This window comes from Musca vetustissima, unplaced genomic scaffold (assembly GCF_032173495.1).
Source record: "Musca vetustissima isolate MV318-11 ecotype Yass unplaced genomic scaffold, APGP_CSIRO_Mvet_v1 utg19281, whole genome shotgun sequence".
Classification (NCBI taxonomy): Eukaryota; Metazoa; Arthropoda; class Insecta; order Diptera; family Muscidae; genus Musca; species Musca vetustissima.
In genome coordinates, this window is record NW_026888607.1 from 31,896 (window position 1) to 58,694 (window position 26,799).

Genomic DNA, 26,799 nt, shown 5'->3' on the forward strand with positions numbered 1-26,799 from the left:
CATAATAACCATAATTTTTTCGATTTTTATTACACCTCAGGAAAAAACCATTTCACAATTTCGGATTTTTATGACCTCTCACAAAAAAACTCAACCATTTTCCTTATCGACAAAATATTTATTCTCCACTAACAAATTAGACACATCATCCCAGCAAAATTGATCAATTTATGTCCTGCTGATACTCTCACACCAGGCTCCACCATTTCGATTCGACTCACAACAGTGGACACTAAAACTTTCCACACCATCGACTATTAGGCCAATGGACTGACAGGCGAAACGAGGCAGACAGATATTAGAGATTTTTTTATTTTTTGCAAAAAAAACGACGCAACGAAGAGACAGCATCTTAAATTTAAAAACTGTCCATATATTATCGAACAACCATAAATTATAAAATCACCCAAAATGCATGTTGGCTAGGCTATGATGGCCACCACTTCACTATTGCAAAGCAGTTAGGCACTTAGCCAGCCAGCTCTTCTTCTGCCTAACTGTCTGCATGTATTGGTCATGGACAACATCTTCAATAGATTTTCGTTTGGAGTCATGGAGTTTTAAGATTTTTTTTTTCTCACTCACCTTCCCATGGACATCCCACAATTTCGGCTCTCAGACACACGGTACGATCATACTGGCCATATGGATAAATGCGTATTTTTGATGCGAATATAATCGGTTGTAATGTGTTTTCCACTTCACTGTAGGTATTGATGTTGCCGGGTAAGATCTGTAAAGGGGAAAAATGGGGAAAAAGAGAGAGGTTAAATTTTGTAATGGATTTTAACATTTTCTTCTTCTTCTTTTCGGTTGTAAAAATGTCCAATAAATTCGAATCGAAAAAATTTATTTAAAAGATCTACGCCTTTTGTATGACCCCGAAACAATTTTTTTTAAAAATCTACGCCTTTTGTATGACCCCGAAAAAAATGTATTTAAAAAATCTACGCCTTTTGTATGACCCCGAAAAAATTATTAAAAAAAATCTACGCCTTTTGTATGACCCTGAAAAAAATTGTTTTAAAAATCTACGCCTTTTGTATGACCCCGAAAAAATTATTAAAAAAAAATCTACGCCTTTTGTATGACCCCGAAAAAATTATTTAAAAAATCTACGCCTTTTGTATGACCCCGAAAAAATTATTTAAAAAATCTACGCCTTTTGTATGACCCCGAAAAAATTATTTAAAAAATCTACGCCTTTTGTATGACCCCGAAAAATTTATTTAAAAAATCTACGCCTTCTGTTTTTTCCTGAAAAAATTATTTAAAAAATCTACGCCTTTTGTATGACCCCGAAAAAATTATTTTAAAAATCTACGCCTTTTGTATGACCCCGAAAAAATTATTAAAAAAAATCTACGCCTTTTGTATGACCCCGAAAAAAATATTTAAAAAAATCTACGCCTTTTGTATGACCCCGAAAAAATTATTAAAAAAAATCTACGCCTTTTGTATGACCCCGAAAGAATTATTTAAAAAATCTACGCCTTTTGTATGACCCCGAAAAAAATTATTTAAAAAATCTACGCCTTTTGTATACCCAAATTTGTTTTTTCCTTACCTCCTTTCCTTGGGTGTTCTTCCAACGCTTCCAGCTGGTGAAACCCGGTCGCCAATATTCCAAAACATAGGCCTCCGTATATTCTTGGCCTTGGCCCTTGCCGAATCTTCCTTGGGTGCGTATCGCTGTTATAACATGCACCGATAATAAATCGACTTCCAGATATTCCTTTAAAGCTTTGGAGACCATATGTTTGGGACACCAGGCACCGCCATTATTATCGGTTTTCAGTCTGTAAAGAAAAATCGAACAAAGAAGAATGGGATTAAAAATAAAATTCAAGAAAAAAAATCAAATGATGATTCAAAGATAACTCATCACTAAAAATTTTATAAAAAAAACTTTTGCCAATTTTCCCCTTTGTGAAGACATTTCGCCAAGCCAGCCAATCATTTGGCCTGCCATGGCTTGGAATGCCTTGGTGAGCTCACACAGATTCCTTATATAAATTAATTGACATTAAATGACAGGACGGCCCCACATTGAGTTCGTATGCATGCGGCGGCCAGATAGATAGCTTCATACCCCCAATAGTTAGTAGCTGAAATTGGTGGCTAACTGACTGACTCGAATTGAATGAATGGATGGCGTGTTGTTGCAAATGTTGCCAATAACGAATGAAATTGTAGCCAGGATCCGAATGCCACGAACCATCACCACATGAAAAACCACCTTCTCGTGGTGGTATTTTTTTATTCGTCTCTTAGTTTGCTTTCAAACGTTGACGATATCACCAAACGTCATCGTCTGCAGAAAATAAAATTAATGTGCTATTTTTGTTGGAGTTTTTACTGTCATTTGGTGTGTGAGTGTGTGTGTATGTGTGTGTACCTTTGTGCATGAAAATGTAAAAATCACAAAACGTTAAAATGCCTTAAATGGAACGTGAATCAGGGGACATTTTCCGAAGAGGTGAGGCGATATAATTTGGGGGAAAAAATTATTTAAAAAATCGACGCCTTATGTATGTCCCCGAAAAAACTGATTTAAACCAGTAAGGAAAGTAGTAAAGTCGGACTGGGCCAACTATATGATACCCTTCACCACTTTGGGTATATCCGGCAGATGAATCCTAACAAACGTTGCATTTTTAATGGACCAGTAAAAGAAAATTGGATCAATAAACATGTCATTCTTCAACCGATACTAAATTTTTCATTTGGTCAGATATAGAAGCTATATCTAAATGTGAACCGATTTTCAGGAAACTTAACCCTCATCATTCTAGACCAAATTTATTACAATGTGCCAAATTTCGTGCAAATCGAAAGATATATAGGGACTTTGCTAAAGCATTTACCTTAAATCGGATGAAACTATATATGGGAGCTATATCTAAATCTGAACCGATTTTCACGAAACTTCGCACACATCATTCTGGACCTCATTCAGTACATTATGCCAAATTTCGTGCAAATCGAAGGATATATAGGGACTTTGGTGGCCCATTTACTTTAAATCGGATGAAAATATACATGGGAGCTATATCTAAATCTGAGCCGATTTTCACGAAACTTCGCACACATCATTCTAGACCTAATTCATTACCCTGTGCCGAATTTCGTGCAAATCGAAAGATATTTAGGTACTTTAGTTCACCATTTACCTTAAATCGGACGAAAATATATATGGAAGCTATATGTAAATCTGAACCGATTTTCACGAAACTCAGCAGACATCATTCTAGGCTCAATTCAGTACGATATGCCAAATTTCGTGAAAATCGAAAGATATTTAGGTACTTTAGTGCACCATATACCTTAAATCGGAGGAAAATATATATATATATATATATATATATATATGAGAGCTATATATAAATCTGAACCGATTTTCACGAAACTGTGCTCACACCATTCTAGACTTAATTCATTACGCTGTGCCAAATTTCGTGCAAATCGAATTATATATAGGTACTTTGGTGCACTATTTATATAAAATCGGACGAAAGTATATATGGGAGCTATATATTAATCTGAACCGATTATCACGAAACTTAGCACACATCATTTTAGACCTAATTTAATACGCTGTGCCAAATTTCGTCCAAATCGAAAAATTTGTGGAGGCTTTGGTGCCCCTTTTACATTAAATCGGACGAAAATATATATGGGAGCTATATCTAAATCTGAACCGATTTTCACGAAACTTGGTAGACATCATTCTAGACCTAATTCAATACGCTGTGCCAAATTTCCTGCAAATCGAAGGATATATAGGGTCTTTGGTGCCCCATTTACCTTAAATCGGACGAAAAAATATATAGGAGCTATATCTAAATCTGAACCGATTTTCACGAAACTTAACACACATCATTCTAGACCTAATTCATTACGCTGTGCCAAATTTCGTGCAAATCGAAAAATTTGTTGAGGGAATATTGAGGGACTTTGGTGGATTTAATGTAAATAAATCGGACGAAAATATTTATGGGAGCTATATCTGAATCTGAACCTATTTTTCCCAATTTCAATAGGATTCGTCCTTGGGCCAAACAACTGACCTATGCCAAATTTCTTCCCATTCGGATCATAAATGCAACCTGTACTTTATTCACAAAAATACGTGGACGGACAATCAGACGGACATGCATAAATCGACTCAGAAAGTGGTTCTATGCATATTCTCAAAGGTAACCATGGGTCTATCTCGATTATTTTTGCCTTTTACAAACATATGCATAAAGACATAATACCCTGTACCACAGTGTGGTGAAGGGTTTAAAAATCTACGCCTTATGTATGACCCCGAAAAACTTTGACGAAATCATTAAAAAAATCTACGCCTTGTATAGGTGTTGGAAAAAAATATTTTAAAAATGTACGCCCTTTGTAAGACCCATTTTTTTAATCTAGTCCTTGGTAGTCTTTGGAAAAAAATTATTTAGAAAATCGATTTTTTTGACAAATTTCCTCATTCCTTTTGCACCGACCCTCCTTCCTTCCATCCATATTCCAACCAATATTGTCATCATCGTCATCCACCGCCTCGTCATATGATGGCCATGATGATGTCCCACAAAGCCACTGTCTGCTATGTAAAAGTCTTAACCAAATGATTTTGAATTTTTTACAACGTCTTGGAGGTTTTTTTCTTCTTCTTCTTCATTTTAAATGCTGTCTTGGCCATTTGATATTGATATTGTTGTTATTGTCATGTTGTTGTTGTTGTTGGCGATACATTACCATTTGGACATTTAAGTGGCGTTTTCAAGATTTGTTCATTCCTTCTTGATTTGTATATTTCTTGTGGCCAATATAACGACTAAATATTGTTGTTGTAGTAGATTTGTTGTTGTTGTTGTGATTTCTGATTCTTAATGGAAATTGCGTTTATGTCTTAAAAAAAACATTTGTGCAGGGTGTATTAAACGTCAATACTTGGTCATGTTATCATTTTTTTTTCGAAATGAACAACCAGCAAGCGCGATGGAGGGGGGGGAGGGGGGAGGAGGTACCCCCCTATGACTATGAAAAACGCTTCTGGTAACTTGTTAAGTTCGTTAAGGTTGCGATGTTGGAGTTTCAATTTTGTTGATTTCTTTCTTCCTCTTAATGTTAACGTCTTTGCAGTGTTTGTCGTTTGGTCGGGACGGTCCCCCCATGGCTGAAATGATGTCTTTTTTCAGCTGATGGTAATGGATCTGTGGAAGGAAAAGGGAATTTGTTGCCACTTTTTTTTTGGACAAACTCAGCAGGATGTTGTCTTGGTAATTAAGGATTAATATTCGTTTTTTTGCGGTATCTCTGTCCCGTCGTTTTCTTCATTGGCGGGGTGTTTAAGTTATGTTATGAGAGGTTGATTTTTTGGATTGCCGCTCAACTTCTTATTTTTTTGCTGCTTGGCAGTTAAGATGTTGTCTGCTTTAAGCATTTATTGATATGTTAATTTTTTGTTGTTGTTGTTCTGATTGTTGGTCAATCCTGGTGGGGAGCTGTGGTCCTTTTTGGCGTAATGTTTTTAATGATTTTTTTTTATTTTTTGGTTGAAGTGATAGCCCTTGATGTGAAAATAATGAGAAGGAGTGTGGAGGAAGGCAAGGAAAAAGAGGCGTGTGGTCATTTGTAATTATAGGAAATTAATTGGAGGGGATTTATGGATGCTTTAAGGGAGATAGCAAGCAAGCTTTTTTTTGGAGAGTTAGCTATTTTTCAAAAAATAAATATTTTTTTAGGCATCTACCCAAGGCGTAGATTTTTTTAAACAATTTTTCTAGGCATCTACCCAAGGCATAGATTTTTAACAATTTTTAGGCATCTACCCAAGGCGTAGATTTTTTTAAACAATTTTTTAGGCATCTACCCAAGGCGAAGATTTTTTAAAACAATTTTTTAGGCATCTCCCCAAGGCGTAGATTTTTTTAAAAAATTTTTTAAGGCATCTACCCAAGGCGTAGATTTTTTAAACAATTTTTTAGGCATCTTCCCAAGGCGTAGATTTTTTTAAATTTTTTTTTAGGCATCTACCCAAGGCGTAGATTTTTTTAAACAATTTTTTAGGCATCTACCCAAGGCGTAGATTTTTTGAAACAATTTTTTTAGGCATCTACCCAAGGCGTAGATTTTTTTAAACAATTTTTTAGGCATCTACCCAAGGCGTAGATTTTTTAAAACAATTTTTTTAGGCATCTACCCAAGGCGTAGATTTTTTTTAACAATTTTGTAGGCATCTTATGATCCGATTTGGATGAAATTTTGCACAGCTCATTTATTTGGCCCAAGGACGAACGCTATTGAAATTGGGAAAAATCGGTTCAGATTTAGATATAGCTCCCACATATATTTTCGTCCGATTTTATGTAAATGGTGTACCAAAGTCCCTATATATCTTTCGATTTGTACGAAATTTGGCACAGAGTACTGAATTAGTTCCAGAATGATGTGTGCCAAGTTTCGTGACAATCGGTTCAGATTTGGATATAGCTCCCACATATATTTTCGTCCGATTTTATGTAAATGATGCAACAAAGTCCCTTTGTATCCTTCGATTTGCACGAAATTTGGCATTGAGTACTTAATTAGTTCCAGAACGATGTGTGCCAAGTTTCAAGAAAATCGGTTCAGATTTAGATATAGTTCCCATATATATTTTCATCCGATTTAATGTAAATGGTGCACCAAAGTCCCTACATATCTATCAATTTGCACGAAATTTGGCACAGCGTAATGAATTAGGTCTAGAATGATGTGTGTTACATTTCCTGAAAGTCGGTTCAGATTTAGATATAGCTCCCATATATATCTTCGTCCGATTTTATTTAAATGGTGCACCAGAGTACTGAATTAGTTCCAGAATGATGTGTGCCAAGTTTCGTGGAAATCGGTTCAGATTTTGATATAGCTCCCATATATATTTTCGTCCGATTTTATGTAAATGATGCAACAAAGTCCCTTTGTATCCTTCGATTTGCACGAAATTTGGCATTGAGTACTTAATTAGTTCCAGAACGATGTGTGCCAAGTTTCAAGAAAATCGGTTCAGATTTAGATATGACTCCCATATATAGTTTCGTCCGATTTAAGGTAAATAGTGCACCAAAGTCTCTTGGTACCCTTCGATTTGCACGAAATTTCGTAAGCGTGCTGAATTAAGTCTAGAACGATGTGTTTTAAATTTCGTAAAAATCGGTTGAGGTTTAGATATAGCTCCCATATATATTTTTGTCCGATTTTCGGTAAATAGTGCACCCAAGTCCCTTTATATCCTTCGATTTGCACGAAATTTGGCATAGCGTAATTTTCGTGAAAACCGGTTCAGATTTAGATATTGCTCCCACATATAGATTTAATTTTTAACAACGCGGCGTACCGAATAGCGTGTAACAATTTTGCTATAAATCGCTTTCCATAAATTTTCCCCATGTTACGCAGACGGCTCTAAATCTGCTCGAATGAAATTAAAGTTGGAATAGGTTGGAGAATGAGGGAACATAGACATGCTGTTGTTAGGATATAATATACCCAAAGTGATGAAGGGTATCATATAGTCGGCCCAGTCCGACTTTACTACTTTCCTTACTGGTTTAATCTCCCATTAACCAAAAAACACACACACTCACCAAATTTTGAAGTATTTACTGACACTTTATGTCAAACTAATTTTTTCTGTGAAGCTGTTTGATGTTGAGTAACTTCGACAAGTATAAGTGGAGTACAGATATTGCTTAACATCTAAGCAATTTTTAATTTTTTTCATTGTGTCTTTAGCTTTGTGGATTTTCCGAAAAATACTCATTATCGAAGATTTTCTTTTACAATTTCTGGAGAAAGAAAAAAACAAGAGTAATAAAAATTGTCTCATGGTGTTTGTGTATGGCTGGCTGGTTGGTTGGCTGGCTGGCTTTGTCGACATGTTCAAGTGCTAAGTAATTACCAAGAAAGAGAAAAATTACAACAACAAAAAGAAAGAAACTTGTCTATGAACATTTTGTTGCAAAGAAATGCACAAAATTGTTCCGCTATCACCCATTGAGAGCTCCAAATGAAAGGAGAGGGGTCATAGAAGAAAATAATGCAGAAACACAATTTTTTCTCGAGAATCGGCTTCACCAAAAAGACTTTGTGCAGCAGACTATGGTGGCAGACATAGAAGAAGAAGCAGAAAAAAACACGGGATCTTAAAATAGATCAAAGCAATCAAAGCCATTGCTGCCACCATTTATGAAATGAACACAAAAAGGGGGATGGGACCCACGACCCATGTAAAAATAATATTACACCGTTTTGGTCTCCACTCTAGATACCTGGTGTAACAATTTTTCACCGCAATGTTCCGTGGAAAAAAGAAAATATAATTGCATTTTGTTCAAAAAAAAAAAAAAAATAGAATTTTTACTTCCCCCTTTCTCTTAACTCTCTACCACCACCTCATCAAGTGTTTATCTTTGTGGTTTTCTTGTTGAAATTTTCTTTCATCAGTGGGTTATCATTTCATCAGAAGAAGTATATTCGAAGTGGGTTTTTTCCACTTTTTTTGGGGCAGAAGAAAATGATCTTAATGTTGGTGTTTATGATGTTTAATGATAAACACTCAGACGCACACACACACACGTTCTCAACTACTGACAGCACATGCTGCAATTGCTGCAACATTGATGTTTCAAGTGCATTTATCCCCCTCCATCCCTCCGCATAAAAAAAAAACAAAACAATAATTTATGAGGGTAATTTTCCTGAATTTTTCGGCTTCGAAGAATCATAAAATCATGTTATGTTATTAAAAAAAAAAAAAATAAATATAAAAAAACTATGTCATTGTGACAGCCCAAGTGCCAGATGAACGAAATTTATTAATGAAATTTTTACATGATCGATTTTTAGAAAATTACTTAAGTCATATTTTAATTGCATATCAAAACCAGTAAGGAAAACAGTAAAGTTGGATGGGGCCGACTATATGACAGTTCATCCACAATCATCTGTTCATTATTTATTGTGTGCCCTTTAATTCTTTGGTGACCTATTTGCTAAAAATCGGACGAAAATATTTATGGGAGCTATATAAAATCTGAACGAAACTTCATTCTACTCTTAATTCGATACGCTGTGCAAAATTTCGTGCAAATCGAAGAATATATAGGGTCTTAGGTGCACCATTTACCTAAAATCGGACGAATATATATATGGGAGCTATATCTAAATCTGAACCGATTTTCACGAAACTAAACACAAATCGTTCTACTCTTAATTTAAAACGCTGTGACAAATTTCGTGCAAATCGAAAGATGTTTAGGGGCTTTGGTGCACCATTTACATTAAATCGGACGAAAATATATATGGGAGCTATATCGAAATCTGAACCCATTTTCACGAAACTTGGCACACATCATTCTATGCTGAATTCATTACACTGAGCCAAATTTCGTGCAAATCAAAAGATATTTAGGGACTTTGGATTACCATTTACATTAAATCGAACGAAAATATATATGGGAACTATATCTAAATCTGAACCGATTTTCACGAAACTCAACACACATCATTCTAGACTTAATTCATTACGCTGTGCCAAATTTCGTGCATATCGAAAGATATTTAGGGACTTTGGTACACCATTTACATTAAATCGGACGTAAATATATAAGGGAGCTATATCTAAATCTGAACCGATTTCCAAGAAATTTAGTACACATCCTTCTAGGCCTAATTCAGTATGCTGTGCCAAATTTCGTGCAAATCGCAAGATATTTAGGGACTTTGGTGCACCTTTTACCTTAAATTGGACGAAAATATATGTGGGAGCTATATCTAAATCTGAACCAATTTTCGCGAAACTTAACACACATCATTCTAGACTCAATTCAGCGTGCTATGCGAAATTTCGTGCAAATCGAAGAATATATAGGGTCTTTGGCGCACCATTTGTCTTGAATCGGACGTAAATATATACGGGAGCTATATCTAAACCTGAACCGATTTTCACGAAGCTTAAGACACATAATTCTAGTCTCAATTCAGTACGCTATGCCAAATTTCGTGCAAATCGAAGTATATATCAGACTTTGGTGCACCATTTACCATAAATCGGACGAAAATATATGTGGGAGCTATATCTAAATCTGGACCGATTTTCAGGAAACTTAACACACATCAGTCTAGACCTAAGTCAATACGCTATGCCAAATTTCGTGCAAATCGAAATATATTTAGGGGCTTTGTTGCACCATTTACCTAAAATCGGTCGAAACTATATATGAGAGCAATATCTAAATCTGGACCGATTTTCAGGAAACTTGACACACATCATTCTAGGCTTAATTCAGTACGCTGTGCCAAATTTCGTGCAAATCGAAGGATATATAGGGACTTTGGTGAACCTTTTACCTTAAATCGGACGAAAATATATATGGGAGAGATATCCAAATCCGGACCGATATACAGGAAACTCAACACACCTCATTCAACACACACCATTCTAGGCCCTTGAAATTGCAAGAAATATTTTTTCTCTTATTTTTTTTTTTTTTTTTGTTTTTTTTTTAAGTTTTTTTTTTTTTTTTTTTTGAGTGAGAATAATCCAGCATAGGTTGTAATTTAATCTGTTCTATAAATCCGTTTAAAAACCGATTAACCTCTTTTTTCCCCACTTCATTTATTTGAAAAAATATTATTACCGGCTAAGGCGCCATTTGACAATTGAAATCTACACCAAATACAGGGCAGTGATTGTCGGTGACATAAATTCAAGTTATTACCGACTCATTGTAAATTTACAATTTTATTGGCTGTTACAGTGGGACCTAAGTCACAAAAAAAATTAAAAAAAAAATCCCCCAAGACTTGATTTTTGTTTTCATTTCTTAAATATTTTTTAAATATACTTTTATTTATTTATTTTTGAAATATCGCCCTAAAAAGGCATAAAAAACAAAACTCTGAAATATTATAGTTTAGGAAGTCCCACTGTATACCATGCTTGCTTGGTCATTGTGTGACAATTTAAAATATTTTTTTTATTACACGCCACAGGAAATGACCGGCTACAGAGAGAGTCACACACAAACTCCAGCATCTTTTCTAATTTAAATAAATAGTAAATATAACAAAACAGAGATTTTTGCTGGCCTGTAAATATTTCAACAAACAAAAAATTGGGTAAATTTTTTTCTTTTCGTATTTTCTCCCCTTCCAATTCACAGCCCAGGAAATGCTGTTGCATTGGTGTGTCCATCGAAAATGTGATGCGGGTATTTTGCTTATTTACCAAATGCCCATATTATGTTGAACAAAAAATAATAATAATTACCAAGGGTTACCTCACTTGGTCAATGTTTGAAAAATTGTGTAAATATAAAATTTACGTTCACCCCAACCCCCACCCTCCCTGACTTGCAGTAATTTATATGTTTTATTTACTTAGGGACAGTAGAACATTTAATTCCCTCATTTGATGTCTATTTGGCCTCTATTCTATTTGATCTGAACAAAATTAATATTAATGAAGAGCGTGAACAATAAAAAAATTATAGCAAGCAGGATAGACTAAGGAATCTTGGGAATATATATTTTCGAATGGAAATTTTGATTTAAGATTTAAGGAAATGATAAGACATTATTTTTTTCGGTAAGCAAAGAAGAAGAAAAACAAATAAAACGACGATGGAAAATTGAAAAATCTTTGATTTAGATCATTAATCACAAATGGAGAGGGAGGGAGGTTAACACTGAGAGTAAATATTGAGAGGGAATAATTTTTTCAGACATCTACACAAGGCGTAGATTATTTATACCCTACACAACTATGTTGTCAGGGTATAATAGCTTTGTGCAGACCCAAAGCTCCATATGCCACAATTATGGCCCAAACATCGCGAAATTTTACATGGAGAAGGGGATCGGGCCAAAGACTAAACATGCCGGTTTTGATAAAGATCGGACAATATTTTCGATTCGATCTATAGGCCACAATTATAAGCCCAAGCTGAAGGGAATATGGACAAGTAATTAGAAGGACTGTACTGAATATTAGTAATATTCGGAAAATATGTCCGTGTAAGGAAGAGGTGCAGTTGACACTAATCGGGCAAGAGGGTGCAACTATCACGAAATATTGCACAGGCTCGGAATAAAAATCCGCAAAAAGTTAGAATTCTGTAGCAGTTGTGTACTGCTCCGCTCACTGGTTTCTATATCCTTCACCACTCTGTGGTACAGGGTAGTATGTCTTTGTGCATATGTTTGTAACAGGCAAAAGGACTGAAACGTACTGAATTAGATCCAGAATGATGTGTGCCAAATTTCGAGAAAATCGGTTCAGATTTATATATAGCTCCCATATATATTTTCGTCCGATTTAAGGTAAATGGGGCACCAAAGTTCCTACATATCTTTCGATTTTCACGAAATTTGGCACAGAGTACTAAATTAGGTTTAGAATAATGTGTGCCAAGTTTCGAGAAAATCGGTTCAGATTTAGATATAGCTCCCATATAAATGTTCGTCCGATTTATGGTTAATGGTGCACCAAAGTCCCTATATATCTTTCGATTTGCACGAAATTTGGTATAGCCTACTGAATGAGGTCTAGAATGATGTGTGCTAAGTTTCGTGAAAATCGATTCAGATTTGGATTTAGATCCCATATATATTTTCGTCCGATTGAAGGTAAATGGGGTACCAAAGTCCCTATATATCATTCGATTTGCACGAATTTTGGTATAGAATGATGTTGCTAAGCTTCGTGCTAGGCCGATTGATACAACGTACAACGAAGTAATATAAATTAGTCTCTAGCAAGTTTCCAGAGACTAACGCAAAAAAACGCGACGTTTGTTAGAATACATATGTAGAATATACCCAAAGTGATGAAGGTTATCATATAGTAGGCCCAGTCCGACTTTACTACTTTCCTTACTTGTTTTTTTTTTTAATTTTGTCATACCATCCCGAATATTTGAAGAAAATATTGTTTTTTTTTTAATTTTTCCAATTTTCATGTTGCCCACCTGCCAATATTCGCTTTCAGCTTGTTCCACCAAGGCCGATGAATTTAATCAGCATAAACTATTTCTTAAATTTTCACAATGATTCCGCCTATGATATTAGAACCTTTTTTTTCCTTGAAAATTGATTTTTATGACACTGATAATTTCCGGCTTCTCTGTTGGTTTATCTCTCTAAGAGCTCCATTGCCAATACAAAAAAAAAAAACCATTTAAAATGCTAATATCCTCCCATTGTAGTTTATAGAGACCCATTACATTTTGACTTTAATTATTGTTATGGACAAAGTTAACAATCTCTAGACCATTGCCATTCTACTTGTTGTTTGAATGGGTTGGTTGATTGTAGGCAAGGGGGGAGAGGAGATGAGAGAGAGGAGAAAATGTTGCAAGTTTAATATATAATTTGCTGTTAGCATTTAGAATAGTCAGTGGCAAGACCCAGGCTCCATTTAGAGCCACCGAAGAAAATTTCCAAATGGCCTAGCCATGGCCGAACCGAACCGAACCGGACCAACAACTATCTAATCAAAGTTGAGAAAAGAAGCCGCCGTTTTTTACCTTCTTCAGCAAAGTAGTTTTTAGATTTAGTTTCTTTTTTCTATTTTTTTTTTTTAATGTTCAACTCCATGAAGAGTTTCCATTTCTCTGTTGTGGCCATGGCATCTGTGGCTCCTTGGAACGTTTTGATTTTGTTATTTGTATGCAGCGGATTTTTTCTTCTGGGTCTGTGTTTTAATTTTCATTGACGACTTTGCTTTGCCTTTCCTCTATTCAACCATTTCGTTAATACTCATCTGGCATGGAAATGTCCAATGGTCGGTTTCTATTTGTTGTTGGTCGTTGTTGGGTTGTTGTTGTTCATGGTAACCATTTGAATGGCGTCGATAGGGTATTTATCTTAATTTAATTGAATGTTTATATGGGATTGACTGACTGACTGACGGAGTTGTGTTGTTGAGTTGGTTTCGATGGTGTGCGGTTCGAATGGTTGCTTCAGCCAACCATCCGTTGGTTGTCTACGAAAGAAGGAAGACCTGACGAACGAAAATAAATAAATGACTCTGGATCACGTTTTTCTGTTAAATTTATGATGTTTACTCTTGTTTGACATAATCATAGTGATTTAAATTAAACTAAGTGGCTACAGTGAAGATAGATTTGTTACCAATGGCTTTAAGTTGGGAGACTTCGAGGGGCAGGGGAGATGTTTTTGTTAATGTAATCTATGGCAACGAAAAGAACACTTATGCTAATGAATGGGATAACATGTAAGCATATACTTAGGTTGTCATTAAGATCATTAGGAAGATGGGATGAAGAAAAAGGGATTTACAAAAAAAAAAAAAAAAAAAAAAAAACAAAAATAAAACAGTAAGGAAAGTAGTAAAGTCGAACGGGGCCTACGATACCCTACACCAATTTGGCTATATTCAATAGTTGAATCCTAACAGATGACGAATTTTAGAAGACCATTAATATGATAATGGATCCATAAGCATGTCATTTGCAAATCGAAAGATATATAGGGACTTTGGTGCACCATTTACATTAAATCGGACGAATACCAAAATTCGTGCAAATGGAATGATATATAGGGTCTACCTTAAATCGGATGAAAATATATATGGGAGCTATATCCAAATCTGAACCGATTTTCAGGAAACTTGACACACATCATTATAGACCTAATTCATTACGCTGTGTCAAATTTCGTGCAAATCGAAATATGTATAGGGAACATTTACATTAAATCGGACGAAAATATATATGGGAGCTATATCTAACTCCGAGTCGATTTTTACCAATTTCAATAGGGTTCGTCCTTGGTCCTAATAAGTGACCTATGCAAAATTTCATCCAATTCGGATCATAAATGAGACCTGTACTTTGTTTACAATTTAACATGGTCAGACAGACGGACGGACGGGCGGAAAGTGATTCTATGGCGCAAGCGCATATGCTTGATCTGAGCAAGCAACTCAAAAGCAAAGCCACCTCCCGCCAGACCAAACTCACACTCTACAAGACACTGATACTGCCCATGATGTTATATGGATCTGAAGCATGGTCACTTTCGCAAGCAGATGAGGCAGCTCTTGTAGTGTTGGTGAGAAAAATTCTCCGAAAGATCTATGGGTCGATCTGCGTTGATGGTGAATATCGGCGTCGAATGAACCACGAGCTTTACAATTTATATAGTCTGTCGTATTGAGCTGCAGCGACTATGATGGCTAGACAAGACGTCCGGTAGACTCGGACCAACTGTGGAACATGAGAACTACAGCTTCAAGGTAGTTTACATACCTTGGTACCGCCATAAATAAAACAAATGACATCCGGTTTGAAATTCGGAGAAGGATAGTGATGGCCAACCGATGCTACTGTGTTCTAAGTAGGCAGTTTAGAAATAAGGACACCTCCCGCCAGACCAAACTCACAATTTACAAGACGCTGATACTAGCCGTGCTGTCATATGGGGTGTTTGAAAAAAAAAATTCTCCGAAAGATCAACGGGTCGATCTGTGTCGACGGTGAATATCGGCGTCGAATGAACCAATTTATACGCGGACATAGTCAGTCGTATTGAGCTGCAGCGACTACGATGGCTAGGCCATATTGTGCGAATGAATGAGAATGCCTCGAGCTCAAAAGGTATATAAAAGCGAGCCTACTGATGGTTCCCGTAGAAGGCGAAGGCCACGAATCAGAAAGACCACGTAGAAGACAACATCTCTGAGCATGATCTTTCAAACATAATTTTAATAATTCCCGTTATGAAAATATTTTTCCCAATATTTAATTTCTCAAAAACTCACCTCGCATGTTGTGGTCCAACGAAGCCCGTATCATGGGCTGAACTCGCTGTAATTTGAGCATCTGTGATTGCACCGGATTCCATGCCCAGGGGCATATTACATGTGGCTGTAAATGGAGAAGAAAAAAAATACAAAAACATTATTTAAAAATCAAAATACCATAAATTAGAAAAAAAACAAAAAATAAAAAAATAATTAAACAAAAGAACTACTATTACTAATTAATTCGGAATTCAAGAAAATAGAAAAGACATAAAAATGTCTCTAGCCCCCAACCAAAGAACACGACAATTAATAAAGGAAAAAATTTACATTAAAAAATACTACACAGCAACCAACAAAAAAATGTGGAAATTTTCGAAATTGTCTTTGTTTTCAAATGAGACACAAACACACATACATATTTTTTCGGGGGGAGTGGAAGAAGATATAAACATAAATTTTCACCCGTACAACATATGTAGAGATTTTGAGAGGGGGGAAATTGTTTTAAATATATGTTTCTTTTCTGGTTGTTGTTTTTGTTATAAATTGTTTATGTTTGAAGAAAATATAAACTATAACATTTTCCATGTCAAATTTATCAAATTAACTGAAGCATTTATGATATATGTATAGAGAGGAAAGATTTAATTTTTTAAAATTTTTAAATCATTTAAATGACACGCTAAGCACTTGTCTTTAGAAGTGATTTTCGGATTGGAGATTTTTCAATCTGACCACAACAATTTATTTATTGGATTTTTTTTTTTTTTGATAATTTAAATTTTTTTTTTTTGGAATTTTTGAATTTTTGTTTTTTTTTTGGATTTTTTTTACATCATTATTTATTATTATATATTTTTTTTATTTTATTTTTATAATTTTTTTTTTTTTTTTTTTGATTTTTTTGAAGATGACACATGTTGCATGTTGTCGAAGTGCAATGACTGTCCCTTAACTTATAGGCGTTTTCATTGGAAATTGAAAGATGAGAGGGCATTTTTTGCTTCCGGCTACATATTTATGGTTGCATGATTATGGTTTGTATTTTTTATTTATATATTTTTTTAATTATTTATACATATGTTTTCAACATGCAATCCGCAATTTTTTTTTTCTTCGGAAAATATGTCCACGCGATCTTTTTAAGATAATTTATAAGGAAACACCTTTTAAAATTCCAAAATCAAAATCAATGTATTTCAATAAATGTATGCGGATGTAGCGAGAATGAGTCAGGATGAGGTTCCATGGTGAAATACAGCCTTTTGGAATTTTCATTAAAAAAAATATATATTTCCAATTTTTTTTTTGGAAAGCAATATCGAATATTTTTGAATTCGTTCTTTTTTTTTGGAAAATTTCAAATTTTTAAAAACATAATTTTTATAAGACTATGTTTTTTTTTTAAATTCCCATTTTTTCCTATCAAATTTCAATACCACAACCAGTAAGGAAAGTAGTAAAGTCGGACGGAGCCGACTATATGATACCCTTCACCACTTTGGGTATATACTACATATGTATCCTACCAGACGTCGCTTTTTATACCCTTCACCACACTGTGGTACCCTATATGTCTTTGTGCATATGTTTGCAACAGGCAAAAGGAAACGAGATAGACACATGGTTCCATTTGAGGATATGCTTAGAATAGCTTTCTGAGTTGATTTATACATGTCCGTCTATCTGTCCATGTTAAATTGCAAACAAAGTACAGGTCGCATTTATAATCCGAATTGGATGAAATTTGGCATAGGTCACATATTTGGCCAAATGACGAATCCTATTCAAATTGGGGAAAAATCGGTTCAGATTTAGATATAACTCATATATATATATATGTTTGTCCGATTAATGTAAATGGTTTACCAAAGTCCCTATATATCTTTCGATTTGCACGAAATTTGGCATAGCGTAATGAATTTGCTCTAAAAAGATGTGTGGTAAGTTTCGTGAAAATCGGTTCAGATTTCGATATAGCTCCCATATATATTTTCGTTCGATGGTGCACCAAAGTCCCTATATATCTTTCGATTTGCACGAAATTTAGCATAGCGTATTGAATAAGGTCTAGAATAATGTGTGCTAAGTTTCGTGAAACTCGGTCCAAATTTAGATATAGCTCCCATATATATTTTCGTCCGATTTAAGGTAAATGATGCACCAAAGTCCCCATATATCTTTCGATTTGCACGAAATTTAGCATAGCGTATTGAATAAGGTCTAGAATGATGTGTGTTGAGTCTCGTGAAAATCGGTTCAGATTATGATATAGCTCCTATATATATTTACGCCCGATTTAATGTAAATGGTGTACAAATGGCTCTATATATCTTTCGATTTGCACAAAATTTGGCATAGAATAATGAATTAGGTCTAGAAATATGTGTGTTAAGTTTTCTGAAAATCGGTTCAGATTTGTATATAGCTCCCATATATATTTTCGTCCGATTTAAGGTAAATGGTGTAGCAAAGTGCCTATATATCTATCGATTTGCACGAAATTTGGCACAGCGAAATGAATTAGGTCTAGAATGATGTGTGTTAAGTTTCCTGAAAATCGGTCCAAATTTAGATATAGCTCCCATATATATTTTCGACCGATTTAAGGTAAATGGTGTACCAAAGTCTCTATATATTTTTCGATTTGCACGAAATTTGGCATAGCGTATTGAATAAGGTCTAGAATGATGTGTGTTATGTTTCGTGAAAATCGGTTCAGATTAAGATATAGCTCCCATATATATTTTCGTCCGATTTAAAGTAAATTTGTGTACCAAAGTCCCTATATATCTATCGATTTCCACGAAATTTGGCACAGCGAAATGAATTAGGTCTAGAAATATGTGTGCTAAGTTTTCTGAAAATCGGTTCAGATTTGTATATAGCTCCCATATATATTTTCGTCCGATTTAAGGTAAATGGTGTACAAATGGCTCTATATATCTTTCGATTTGCATGAAATTTGGCACAGCGCACTCAATTAAGTCTAGAATGATGTGTGTTATGTTTCCTGAAAATCGGATCAGATTTAGATATAGCTCCCATATATATTTTCGTCCGATTTAATGTAAATGGTACACCAAAGTCCCTATATATCTACCGATTTGCACGAAATTTGGCACAGCGTAATGAATTAGGTTTAGAATGATGTGTGTTAAGTTTCCTGAAAATCGGTCCAGATTTCGAAAAATCGACGTCTTTTAGGATACATATGTAGAATATACCAAAAGTGGTGAAGGGTATCATATAGTCGGCCCCGTCCGACTTTACTGCTTTCCTTACTGATTGTGTTTATTTTTATTTATTTATTTATTTTTTTTTTTTTTTTTTTTGAGGAAAATATATGTTTTTTTAAAATTTCGAATTTAAAAAAATATTTTTTTAAATTCCCATTTTCTTTCTATCAAATTTCAATCCCAAAAAATCTTTATTCAAAAACATTCATGTTTTCCATTCATTTAGCAAACAGAAAGCGACACATTGCCATCGACAAAGCTTGTGGAAAATTTGTTACCCTTTGCCTAATGTCTACAACTAGTGTGGCTATGTCTGCAACTTACAATCCAAACACCATACATGTTGTATGCCTTAGCCCTTTACGACTTTGTCTTCTCGTAGACTTTTTTTGTTTGCCAACTTGCATTGTTGTTGTGCATTCACATGGAAAATTTTGTGTTCTGTTTGGTTAATGCCATTCTAGCAGTTATTGGGGAGTTCCCAGATTTTTTCTTTTTTTTTCGTTCTACTCTAGACCCAAGCTAACTAACTTAAGAGCAGATGATGATAAACTTGACGAGAAAAATACCAATGGAGTTGAACTGAACTTCCATTCGTATAGGGCTCATATGTTCCTTAGCTTTAGCAGCAGCCGACGAAGAAGAAGCCAGAAATAGAATGGATGGCTGAATGAATGACTACTATCATTTGACGTTTAACTACTGTGTTCGGTACGGAACAGACAACAACAATGCCGAGAGACGTAAAGTTGTAGAGGAATGTGAAATTGTATTTATTGCTTACAATGCAAGGATATCTGTGCATAATTTGTTAAACACAATGAGGTTGGAACTTCGAACAAATCAACCAAGCAGCCAACCAAACATCCAGCCATTCATTCATTCAACCATCTATCCACCTAAGGTCCTCCACAGTCAGTCACATCTGTTGAACCACTTTAGGTTTTAGATGGAGATTAAAATTGTGATTTTTTTCTCCTTGGTCGTTGTGGATTTGATTCCATTTACTTTTTTTCCTCTTCTTCTTCTTCTTCATTTGTCTTCCTCTTCTTGAGGTTGAAAATTTGCATAAAGTTTTTATCGAAATGATTTAATCTTGGGTTCTCTTTTAATAAATGAGTATATCGTAACAGATATTGGTTTAGACACACATGATGGTTAAACACCAACAACAACAACACCATCACCACTACAACATCATCTCCATCACACATCTCTCAGTTTAGTCTAGTCAATCGTCAATTTACTTTTGCATGAAATTTCATGTCATTTATTATTATGTTTATTGTCATTGCCATTGTTGTTGCCATTGCTGTTGTTGTTGTTGTCGTTGAGTATTATATTTATATGTATCAAAGAGAGATCTCTTGCAATATAAATCTCTTACAATAATATCGTATAAGTGTATCACCATGTATTTTTCTTTATTTATTTTATCGATACCATTTCATCTATTTAGTCAAGCATACCTTTGGCTGGAAATTTGAAATTTATTACATTTTGAACATGATCGAGCAAAAATAATGAGATTCCATAAATTTGTGTGTTGCCTAACAATAACAAGTATTTGAAAGAATTTTTCCTGTAAGTTAATAAGGGCAGAGGGTTTTAAGATGTAGATAAAGGTAATAATGGCACTCATTATTTAATTTAAACTGTTAGAAAATTAAAAAAAAATATTTTTTGCAAAAAAAACTTTGCTGAATTGACTTTTTACTTAGCTGAATTTCATTTAAAGTAGCTGAATTACATGTTTGTACACAAAATCGCAAAAATTAGTAAATTTTCTTAATTTTTTTCCGAAAAAAACTTTGCTGAATTAAGTTTCTCATTGCTGAATTACACATTTTCTTAGCAAAATTCAATTTAAAGCAGCTGAAAAACATTTGCATATATTTTTTTTACATAATTACACTAATTTCCCATATCTAATTATGACAAATATTTGCTGAATTTAGTTTTTGTTAGCTGAATTAGATTTTTTTCAAAGCTGAATTTAATTTGATGTAACTGAATAATATTTCCATGGAGTTTTTGTGAAAACATAAGTTGTTTCCTAATATAAAGATGAGTAAAAATTTTGCTGAATTGACTTTTGTCTAGCTAAATTTGATTTTAAGTAGTTGGATTACACTTGGATTACACAACAGTGCACAAATAAGGCACTTTTTCATAGGTGAATTACAAAAATTTTCTCTGCTGAATACAGTTTAAAGCAGCTGAATAGCATCTGAATACAGAACAATGCACAAATTAAGCAGTGAATTTAGACTTTTCATAGCTGAATTACACATTTTCTAAACAAACTGCGATTCCATGTAGCAGAATAGCATCTGCTACACAACAGTGCAAAAATTAGTCAGTTTTCTTATATTTTCGTGCAAAAAACTTTGCTGAATTAACTTTTTCACAGCTTAATTACAGATTTTCTTAGCGGAATACAATTTAAAGCAGCTGAATAGCATCTGCGTACACAACAGTGCACAAATTAAGCAGTTTTTTAAAATTTTCTGGCAAAAAACTGTGCTGAATTTAGTTTTTCAAAGCTGAATTACACATTTTCTTAGCTGAATTCAATTTAATGAAGCTAGAGAGCATTTGTATGACAAACATTACAAAAATTGCCTTCTTTTTGCTGAATTGAGTTTGTTGCAGCTGAATTATATTTTTTCTTAGCTGAATTTGATTTAGAGTAGCTATACCACATTTTTATGTTGATTATAATTAAGGTTGGGGAGATTTTTGGCATACAATTATGAAAAAAAACTTTGCTGAATTGAGTTTTTTTGCAGCTGAATGGCATTTTTCATAGCTGAATTAGATTTAAAGAAGCTATATAGCATCTTTATACAGATTATGACGAAAATTGGACTGATTATTTTACCAAATTGAGAAACAAAAATTTGCTGAATTTAGTTTTTTGCTAGCTGAATTATTTTTTTTCTCAGCTGAATATGATTTAATGTTGCTGAATAGCATTTTGTGTAATTTTTTGCATAAAATCTTACAAACAATTATAAAAATTTTGCTGAATTGAACATCTTCTTTGCTGAATTAGTTTTAAAGATGTCAAATAGTCCCCTGAAACCCCTCTGTTGTATATATATTTAAATCTTTACAATTTATTGTTATTATAATTCAAAATCACATATCATTGTATCAAATGCCATCTCTTTGGCATGCCTTTTAAATGTCGTCCATGATTATGCCATCAATTAAATAACAAGGCGTACAAACACATACAGATAAAAATCACTGACTGACAATTGTTTACAGCATCTGTCTATCAGGACATACAAAGATGAGGGGAGGGGATCAACCATGAACTGAATTGAAATGCTAATTTAAATACTAAACGATACCTTCAACTTGGATGATTGGCTGTTTGATGGCATGGTTTATTTACTGTAGCCCAGTTCTCTTTCCTTCACAAAAACCCTTAGTTAAATTATGTTCCCGCTCTCAGAACTGGTAAGGAATCTTCAACAGCCTTCCATTCTGTTTCTTTTTTTCTTCCTTTCATCCGCATGCCAATTGACTTTTGAGCTATGTCTTCGTCATAAAGTAACTACTAACTGGCTTTTTTCTGTTCATATGAACACTTTATTACTTTGTTATGGTATATGTGAATGTATGTGTGTGTGTGTTGTGATTTAAACGACAGACACTCTTTACCCTCGACATGGATCTGTTCATCTTTAACTAAACATCACATCACAACGCATCACATCATGCCTTTGTGTATGCCACTTATGTATCAATGAAAGGGAGCTGAACGATTTTTTTTCAACTGAGCTCTTTGTTCTCTGATGATTTGTATAGCAAAATCCTTTGTGCTGTCCCCATGTACGGTGACACACCACTGTAAAGGATGTTTCTCTGCTTTGGAAGTCATTCAATTGGAAATGAAAATCTTTAAATATATATTTAACCATGAGTATGTATGTGTGTGTTGTAAGTTTTAAGGGAATCATTGGCTAGCTTTGACTGCTTTACTCTTCCGTGCCCAATAGAGTCCTTTTCCTCATTCTCTAAAAAAAGTAACACAACTCGGGATAGCCTTTTTGTGTGGAGTAACTCATTTTATTCTCCCCATTTAATTTCTGGATACCCTGCCTAGCTATAAATAAAATCACTGCTATGCCCATCCACCCTTCCAAATTTACCATTCACATATTAAGGTTTCATTTCGAACATTAAAATGTTGATTAAAGTTGATATGCCCCTTTAGAAGAAGTCCTTAGTGCAACATACAGAGCTTTGGAAGTAGCAGGAATGTAACTTATGAACTTAAATTAAGAGGTAACACCAAATTTTACACAATCTACAGCATGGAAATGCTATTCAGCTACTTTAAATCGAATTCAGCTGAGGAAAAATGTAATTCAGCTGCGAAAAATGCAATTCAGCTACATTTTTTATGCAAGTAAATGGTCTAATTCTTGTTGCAAAGCATATCATTATGATATTCAGCTACTTTAAATCGAATTCAGCAGAGAAAAAATGTTATTCAACTCAATTCAGCAATTTTTTCTCCGCAAAATAAAAGCAAACTACAAAATTTTGCTTCCAAAATGATTGAAAATGCCATTCAGCTACTTTAAATCGAATTCAGCTGTAAGAAAATGCAATTCAGCAACATTTTATCTCGACAAAATTTAAAGAAACCACAAAAGTTTACTTCTAAAATAAAGGGAAATACTATTCAGCTACTTTAAAAAAAATTCAGCTAACAAAAAATCAATTCAGCAACATTTTTGATCGACAAAATTTCAAAAACTACAAAAGTTTACTTCTAAAATAAAGGGAAATACTATTCAGCTACTTTAAAACCAATTCAGCTTTGAAAAACTGCAATTCAGCTGTAAAAAACTCAATTCAGTAATATTTTTGCTCGACAAAACTGAAGAAAACTACAATATTGTACCTCTAAAATAGTGGAGAATACTATTCAGCTACTTTTAAACCAATTCAGCTTTGAAAAACTGCAATTCAGCTGCAAAGATCTAAATTCAGCAACATTTTTGCTCGACAAAATTAAAATAATCTACAACATTTAACTTTTAAAGTGAATGTAAATGCTATTAAACTACTCTAAAACAAATTCAGCTTTGAAAAACTGCAATTCAGCTGCAAAATTTCACTTCAGCAACATTTTTGCTTGACAAGAGTAAAATAAACTACAGCATTTATCTTTTAAAGTAGATGTAAATGATGTTAAACTGCTCTAAAACAAATTCAGCTTTAAAAAACTGCAATTCAGCTGCAAACATCTCAATTCAGCAACATTTTTGCTCGACAAAATTAAAGGAAACTACAACATTTAACTTTTAAAGTAGATGTAAATGCTATTAAACTACTCTAAAACAAATTCAGCTTTAAAAAATTACAATTCAGCTGCCAAAAACTCAATTTAGCAAACATTTTTCTTGGCAAAATGAACGCAAACTATAAAATATTTCTTTTATAGTTAACGGAAATACTATTCAGCAAGTTTGACTACAATTCAGCTTTAAACAAAAATATTCAGCTGCCAAAAACTCAATTCAAGATGAAACTTAATAATTCAAAAAAAATCCCAAATTTGTATTAAATTACTTAAAAATCTGCTATTCAGCTACGTGATCTGCAATTCAGCTAAGTTTATTCTTCGCAATCTCAAACAAAGCGTTCCAAATTTTCTAAAATTATCAAAAAATTGTTTATTCAGCTATGGGAACTACAATTCAGCAAAGTTTTTTCTTCACAAGTTCAAAGAAGACATCCCAAATATTATAAATTTCCATAAAAATCACCAATTCAGCTATGGGAACTATAATTCAGCTAAGATTTTTTTCCACCATTTCAAAGAAGACTTCCCAAATATTCCAAAACTACCTTTGAATTGTTTATTCAGCTATGGGAACCTTAATTCAGCAAAGGTTTTTCACGAACTATTTTATTTTTTCTTCGTTTAAAATCATAAATCACTATTTAACTTTCTAAAAAAAATATCCTTTATGTCTACAACTGCTGGGATGTTGTTGCTAGTTGTTGCTTCTTCTTCTTCTTGCGGGTATGCTCCCTAACATCTTGACTTTTTTTGAGTAAGAAAAAGAAACATCACCCCATTAAAATGTCAATAGTTAAATGTGAAAAAATATATTCGAAGCAACCGGTAACAAAAGAAAGACTTTGAAATTGTTACCACAACAAAACACCGAACCGAACTTGTTACATGTGGCCACCAAATCATATGGGGAGCTAAATGTAATACAAAGAAACATAACAGCAAGCGGCAGGAAAATAGCAAAAGACCAAAACACGCTGCCGCCAACCGTGTAAGAGGCCATTAAAAAGTCATAAGAAACGGATTGGAGTATTGGAATACGAAACTGATAGTCAATTCTCTGGCTGAGGTTTGGAAGAAGGAAACCCCCGTTGTTTGAATTTCTTACTGGGAAGATGCAACACCATACAAATCCATAACGAACACAGTTGGATGTTTGTAAAATTGTTGAGGTGGAGAGAGAGAGGAGAGGTACAGAGAGGGGTAAGGGGGGTCTACATTTGGCACTAGCTTCCTTAAGGCTTTGTTAGAGCCTTAATGACACTACAAATGGCGATCATATTTAATGGCAAACAAATCTATAGCCATTTGCAGCAGAGGCCCCAGGGAGTCCCCATATCTCTCTCTTTTCACAACTCCCTCTCTCCCCCTAAATTTAATAGGAGATTGTTTGTTTTTTGCCACTTACCTATGTCAAAGGCATGCGCATGCGTAGCCTGATACACGACTACACTGATGAGGGTTAAAAGCTGATAGGAAAGGCACTGGCGGGAGAACATTTTGCAGGTGGTTGTGTAGTTGTTGTTGGTGGTAGTGGTAGATGATGTGTTAGCAGCAGAAATTAAGGTGAGTCGTTGTTGTCGTTGTAATGTGTTATTTGTTGTTGTTGTTTTTGCCATTTCAATGGGTTTTTTTATTGTTGCGTTTTTTTGATATTGTTTTTTTCGTCGTAGCAAAAAAAATATAGTTCAGTTACACAAAGGCAGTGTATGGCTGCTTAGCAGGAGATCTGGAAAGATATAAAAAAAATTGATGGGAAAATTAATAAAATTTTAAAATAAAAAAAAAATATAAAATAAAAAATTTTACGGTTAAAAAAAAAATTGAAAAATAAAAAAATTGAGGAAAAAAAGTTGTTGAATTGTAGTGTAGAGTGTAATTCAGCTAAACTTTTTCTCCACAATTTCGAAGAAGACTTGGCAAATAATATGAAAATGCATCAAATTTTATTGTATAGCTATGGAAACCACAATTCAGCTAAGTTTTTTCTCATGAATTTCTAAGACATGGTAAATATTATAAAATTGTATTAATTTTTTTTTTGAATAGGTATGGGAACCACAATTCAGCAAAAATTTTTAAACATAATACTCATAAAAAAGAGTTAAGAGTTTTCACAAAAATTGGTTATTCAGCTACGAAAAACCTAATTCAGCTAAGATTTTTCAACGAAATGTTCATGAATACATCCAAAATTTGAGGTATATGCATAAAAATCGGTTATTCAACTATGGAAATTCTAATTCAGCTAAGATTTTTCAACGAAATTTGAGGTATATGCATAAAAATTCAGCTAAGAAAATTGTAATTCATCCAATAATTGTTTGGAAATTTTTATGAACACATACCAAATTTGAATAATATCCATAAAAATCGGTTATTCAGCTACATAAATTCTAATTTAGGAAATTTTTATAAAC

At 34.0% G+C, this 26,799-nt stretch overlaps 1 protein-coding gene across 1 annotated transcript in view; it reads right to left on the reverse strand.

The window, feature by feature from the left end:
• The window catches only part of LOC133336487 (discoidin domain-containing receptor tyrosine kinase B-like), a gene marked incomplete at its 3' end in the record, with an annotated part of 53,878 nt that extends 27,914 nt beyond the window's left edge, over positions 1 to 25,964 (reverse strand). The window contains exons 1-4 of the mRNA XM_061544783.1: positions 25,788 to 25,964; positions 15,827 to 15,932; positions 1,568 to 1,799; positions 586 to 733 (exon numbers count right to left, since the gene is read on the reverse strand). Of these exons, the coding sequence (XP_061400767.1) occupies positions 586 to 733; positions 1,568 to 1,799; positions 15,827 to 15,932; positions 25,788 to 25,878 (577 nt within the window). The remainder of the gene's footprint in view (positions 1 to 585; positions 734 to 1,567; positions 1,800 to 15,826; positions 15,933 to 25,787) is intronic.
• Positions 25,965 to 26,799: the final 835 nt, after the last annotated feature.